General features: G+C 40.0%; 1 protein-coding gene across 1 annotated transcript; it reads left to right on the top strand.

Annotated features, from left to right (window-relative positions):
• The first annotated feature begins 2,282 nt into the window (after positions 1–2,282).
• On the top strand, positions 2,283–5,084 carry LOC149154838 (laccase-17-like). Its single transcript, XM_089438490.1, has 6 exons — positions 2,283–2,498; positions 2,699–2,850; positions 3,005–3,249; positions 3,375–3,503; positions 3,618–4,577; positions 4,703–5,084. The coding sequence occupies exons 1-6, from the start codon at positions 2,391–2,393 to the stop codon at positions 4,831–4,833; spliced, it is 1,725 nt and encodes a 574-aa protein (XP_089294616.1). The 5' UTR covers positions 2,283–2,390; the 3' UTR covers positions 4,834–5,084.
• The last annotated feature ends 363 nt before the right edge of the window (positions 5,085–5,447 follow it).

The raw sequence follows: 5,447 nt of genomic DNA, 5'->3' as shown, positions 1-5,447 counted from the left end.
AAATATATGACAACTGCAAACAAGGAAAAAATCACAAAGATATGTCCATTTGAACTTCTTAGTATGCAGTCATCCCAAAGAAGTGTATAGAATACCAACATCTATTCCACTCACAATTTACAAGGACCTAACAGTTACACCTTTATATTAGATTTATATCATAGCCCTTTGTAACAATCATTTAGGTTAAAACTCTTTCCAATGTAGCAAATCAAACTATTGGCCATTTAAAAAAAAAAAACAATTCCTACAGGTACTCATTTCATATCATGAAATACAAAATTCAGAAATCAAAGGTTGGTAGCATCAGTAAAAGGCTTACATCAGAAATATAAAATAGTGCTTTGGCGTGATATACAAAATTAATTTACATCCCAAAAGATAGACTCACATTAGAAATCAATGTTGGAAGCCTCAAATTTTAATTTTAATTCGAAAACCCCCAAATTTTATCTCGACCTAAGCCACAAAAGCCACCAATTCTAGTAGCCACAGAAGCCCAAAAGCCACAGCGAAATCCACAGAAACCACAGAAAAACCCCAAATCTCAAATATCCCATAAAACCCTTTAACTAGTGGAAAACCCCCAAATTTTACCTCACCCTAAGCCACAAAATCCACAGAAGCCACAAATTATGTCAACCACAAAAGCCATAGGAAAAAACTAAATCCACATAAGTCACAAAAGCCACAGAATTACCCACAGAAGTCACAGAGAAACTCCAAATCCCAAGTATCCCATAAAACCCTTTAACCAGTGGAAAACACCCAAATTTTGTCTCAACCTAAGCGACATAAGCCACTAATTTTGGCAACAAGAGAAGCCACCGAAAAACCCTAAATCCACAGAGGCCATAAGAGCCAAAGAATCCATAGAATGGTGTGAATACTGAGCAAATTGATGTGTTGACAAACACAATTGCAGGTATGGTTAGCAGGCTGAAGAAACCTACCGAAGAACAATGATCCCAACCTCCAAACGCCTATTGCGGCGAGCCGACCATTGTGTCTAGTGTAAGGTCAAGCGAGCAAGTGAAATGGAACAAAGTTCCCTCTAATTCCGAACCAGAATCAAGGACATAAAAACTTGCAATAACTCTGCGGCTCAACAACATGTCATTACCTACGAAAAACAGACACCAAATACACCATAAATAAACACCTCACACACAAGAACATACATAGCAAAATGAAGAGGTTTCGGGCTTGAGCAACAATGAACAAGGAGGCAAACAACCTCCAGAAGTGACCCATATAGGGACCCTAAACGGTGCAAAGACACAAAAGTGGGTTGCATGACGTGAAACAAGTGGCGAAGCGAGATGGCATCCTATCATAGAGCTTATTCGCCCAGCCAGGTTTAGCTTTATGTCCACGTAGGAAGGCCACGCAACTATTGGCCTCTCTCCCCTAAATTCACCCGAAGGAAAGTCATCTAAGTTGAGTGCCGGTGAACTCATTGAACTTTGTGCAACTCGTTGAACTTTTCTGTCGATGATTGTGATGACCAATGAATAAGCGCATTTATCTACTTACGACTAGTTAATAAATCAAATCTAACCTTCACCACCTACTCCCTTGATATGGTTGGTGTGCTATCCCCATCATGTGGTCTAGTTACATCCTTTCGCTAACAACAGCATACCATTCTATCTTTTGTTTACTATTCCAAAATTGATTGTTTAGTGATGTCTCTAAACTTCATCCAGTTATCAGGTGCGGCAGGAAGTAGATTCAGGTGGACAGATGGAACTTGGAAGAATGAATTAATACTGTTCACTGATATACGCAACAGAATTGTGATAAAACTATGCGTCTCTGCCAAAATCGTCAACTGTTTACGTAAAATAGAATTAAGGACGGCTGTGTTAACCCCGGGTTGGTTGCTTGGGATTAAAGGGATAAAGAAGGAAATTAAACGATGGGGAGCTTCAGCTGGTACACCGACACAAGCCATTAAAGCATGCTTACATAGATGGGGATCGTTAAGTTGGTGTCTTTGTCTGCATATTGACTCTTGGAGATCATGGATTTCACTAATTTACCTGGTTTCTTTGTTGCCACTCAATATTTTTTTGGCTTCAATGGGCCCAGTAGCCTAACTATCAACCAATACTGTAATCATAAAGAAGAAAAGAAATTAACGCAGCCATTAACGTTAACAAATCTTACCAACTAGCAACCTAACTAAAACTAGACGTCACAACCAATTTTCTCTGTTTTTATTTAAGTACACAGAATAGCAAATCTAGAAAGATCAGATCACAGCATCAACACTTAGGCTGGTCAGACTGTATGCGCAGGAGTATAGATTCTCTGAACTCTCTTTCTGTACAGACTACAAAATATTATTTTTTGTGTCTTGTCTGCTAGGACGAGGGTCGAATATCATGGCAATACGCACTTCAAAGATATGGAAAGGCGTGCTCTTCCAACTTTTGGCATTCTCCTTTTTAGCTCATTATGTTTCCGGGGAGACGAGACACTATCATTTCCATGTGGGTCATATACATTTTATCAATGTGCTTTCTGATTAACTTTGCCATTATATGCAGAACAGGATGCCTTATAACTATGAGTTATATGCCGGATATTATAAGTTAAATATTAAATTTAGAGAAGTTATGATCCAATTTTCATAGAGATTTCACTGCAAGATGATGAATTAATTCGTCTAATTTGTTAATTATATTTCCAGATCCGGCTGAAGAATATAACTCGCCTCTGCCATACGAAACCTCTGATAACCGTCAATGGGCAATATCCAGGACCAGCTATAATTGCTCGCGAAGGAGATCGAGTGGTAATTAATGTCACAAATCATGTGAAAGACAACGTTACAATTCATTGGTATGTCTAATAATTCATTGGCGAACTTCTTTAGCTGTTTTTCTCTTCTGACTGATATATCAGGGCATCATATTTTTTGTGGCGAATTTATAATTTACGTTTTAATTATATGCTACCTCCGCATGCTATGTAACGGTTTCTACGCATTCCTCAGGCATGGGATTCGTCAGATAAGATCTGCATGGGCCGATGGTCCCGCATACGTGACCCAGTGCCCCATTCAAACTGGACAGAGTTACATTTACAATTTCACCATCACGGGGCAGAGAGGAACGCTGTGGTGGCATGCACACATTTCTTGGTTGCGTGCTACCTTGTATGGACCTATTATAATCCACCCCAAGAAGCACGCTACGTACCCATTCCCCAAACCACACCAAGAATCACCCATTCTCTTCGGTACTGAAATAATTAATCACCAATATTCTTGCATCATAATCATGTTGTAATTAGAATTGTGCGTTGTTCAGAATTTACAGTCTAATTATGTATAAATTAGCTCTCGAATTAATTGGAATTTGCAGGAGAATGGTGGAATGCAAACACGGAGAATGTTATCAATGAAGCAATGCAAAATGGTGGCGGGCCGAATGTGTCTGACGCATATACCATAAATGGGCTCCCTGGGCCTTTCTATAACTGCTCCACGAAAGGTATGTTATCAACTTCGACCTTCAATTAGATCCTAAGATTATATATACATAATCATGTCTCGATGGATATAATTCTGGTGTATTGTGATATATTCATATTGACGCATGGCGCAGATACATTCAAGCTGAAAGTGATCCCGGGAAAAACATATCTTCTCCGTATAATCAATGCTGCTCTCAATGATGAACTCTTCTTTGCAATCGCCAATCACACGATGACCGTGGTGGAAATCGACGCTCTGTATGTGAAGCCTTTCCAAACGAAAGCAATTCTCGTCTCTCCTGGCCAAACCACGAACGTGCTCTTGAAAGCTAAATCCACTCCGCCGCCATTGAACACCAGATTTCTAATGGCGGCGCGGCCTTATGTTACAGGTAGTGGAACCTTTGATAACTCAACCACGGCCGGCATCTTAGAGTACGCGCAGGTTTCAAATTCGTCCTCTCCAGCTCTCACCTTTAAGCCAAGGCTTCCAGCTCTAAACGATACCTTATTTGCTACCAAGTTTAGCCAGAAGCTAAGAAGCTTGGCCACACCACAGTTTCCAGCACCTGTTCCTCAGAGCGTTGATAAGCACTTCTTCTTCACGGTTGGTTTGGGATTGAATCCATGTCCCAAGGGGCAAAAATGCCAAGGTCCCAATGGAACCAAATTCGCAGCCTCCATTAACAATATATCCTTCGTTCTCCCTTCCACTGCGCTTCTTCAAGCCCACTACTTTGGTAAGGCAAAAGGAGTATACAAGTTGAATTTCCCAGACAATCCACCAATTCCGTTTAATTACACGGGCACTCCACCCAACAATACGCGGACTCTGAACGACACGAGGCTCAAAGTGGTTCCCTTCAACGCCACCATACAAGTGGTTCTGCAGGATACAAGTCTGGTTGGGCCAGAGAGCCATCCCCTCCATCTTCATGGATACGATTTCTTCGTAGTTGGGCAGGGCACGGGGAACTACAATCCACGCGCTGACCCTAAACACTTCAATCTGGTGGATCCTCCCCAGCGAAACACCGTTGGAGTTCCTAGTGGAGGTTGGGTCGCTATTCGATTCCGAGCAGACAACCCAGGTAATATTTTTTACATTTATCCAATCCATTCCCCTGTGTTAAAATCATGGTTATATAGATGTAAGAAATAATATTCTTTTGGTCATATCGATTTGATTTTGATAATTATCGCGTCACTTTTGCAGGCGTTTGGTTCATGCATTGTCACTTGGAGGTCCACACCAGCTGGGGATTGAAAATGGCATGGGTTGTGCTGGATGGAAATGCCCCAAATCAAGCTCTGCCTCCCCCTCCCACGGATCTTCCAGCCTGCTAGCTCATCATCATCAATACACCACAGATGCTTCATTCACAGCTCAAAATACTATGAGTACACCGCGTTTCAACACCATTGATGTTGTCTTCCACTTCGTCGATATTGACTTGATGACTTACAATGATAATACCGATTTTGTTCTTCGACTTTCCCATTTTCACGGTTCCAAGCATCGATATATGTCGTGTCATGCTTGTGCACAGAATTATGTAAACCTGATATTTTTCTAAATTTCTGTGCACATCAGTTATTGTTAACCACATTCACCCGTCAGCAAGGTTGAAATCTGATGGTCACTGTCACCATGATATAAAAAAATTGTATGGCTTTCTTATCAGAAGTACTCCCATGATGTTTAATATTTATTTTTATAAATCTAATATAATTTATTACAGGGTTAAAAGGATACAAAATAGTGTTTAATATAAAACGGAGAATTTTCATAAATAAAAGAAAAAAAAAGAAGGAAGAAATCAATAACTTTATAATAATTGTACACATTTCTGTCTAAATTCAAAAAGTTTAAAATTAAAAAATTGGGGGCCGAGAAATTGAGAGAATTTTTTTAACAAAAATGGAAATTCTTAACAAAGCAAAGTAACAAAGCAACATTA

This window comes from Pinus tabuliformis, chromosome 9, assembly GCF_031772625.1.
Source record: "Pinus tabuliformis cultivar Carrire ecotype Pingquan chromosome 9, CPIR1, whole genome shotgun sequence".
Classification (NCBI taxonomy): domain Eukaryota; kingdom Viridiplantae; phylum Streptophyta; class Pinopsida; order Pinales; family Pinaceae; genus Pinus; species Pinus tabuliformis.
The sequence above is the reverse complement of the archived record's forward strand: the minus strand, read 5'-3'. Positions and strand labels throughout refer to the sequence as shown.

What these genes read in the sequence shown, in the direction of transcription:
- LOC149154838 (XM_089438490.1), top strand. Translation starts at nt 2,391, where the DNA reads ATGGCAATACGCACTTCAAAGATATGGAAAGGCGTGCTCTTCCAACTT. An exon ending in CGAGACACTATCATTTCCAT is followed by an intron (nt 2,499 to 2,698) that starts GTGGGTCATATA and finishes TTATATTTCCAG; the next exon opens with ATCCGGCTGAAGAATATAAC. An exon ending in AGAATCACCCATTCTCTTCG is followed by an intron (nt 3,250 to 3,374) that starts GTACTGAAATAA and finishes TGGAATTTGCAG; the next exon opens with GAGAATGGTGGAATGCAAAC.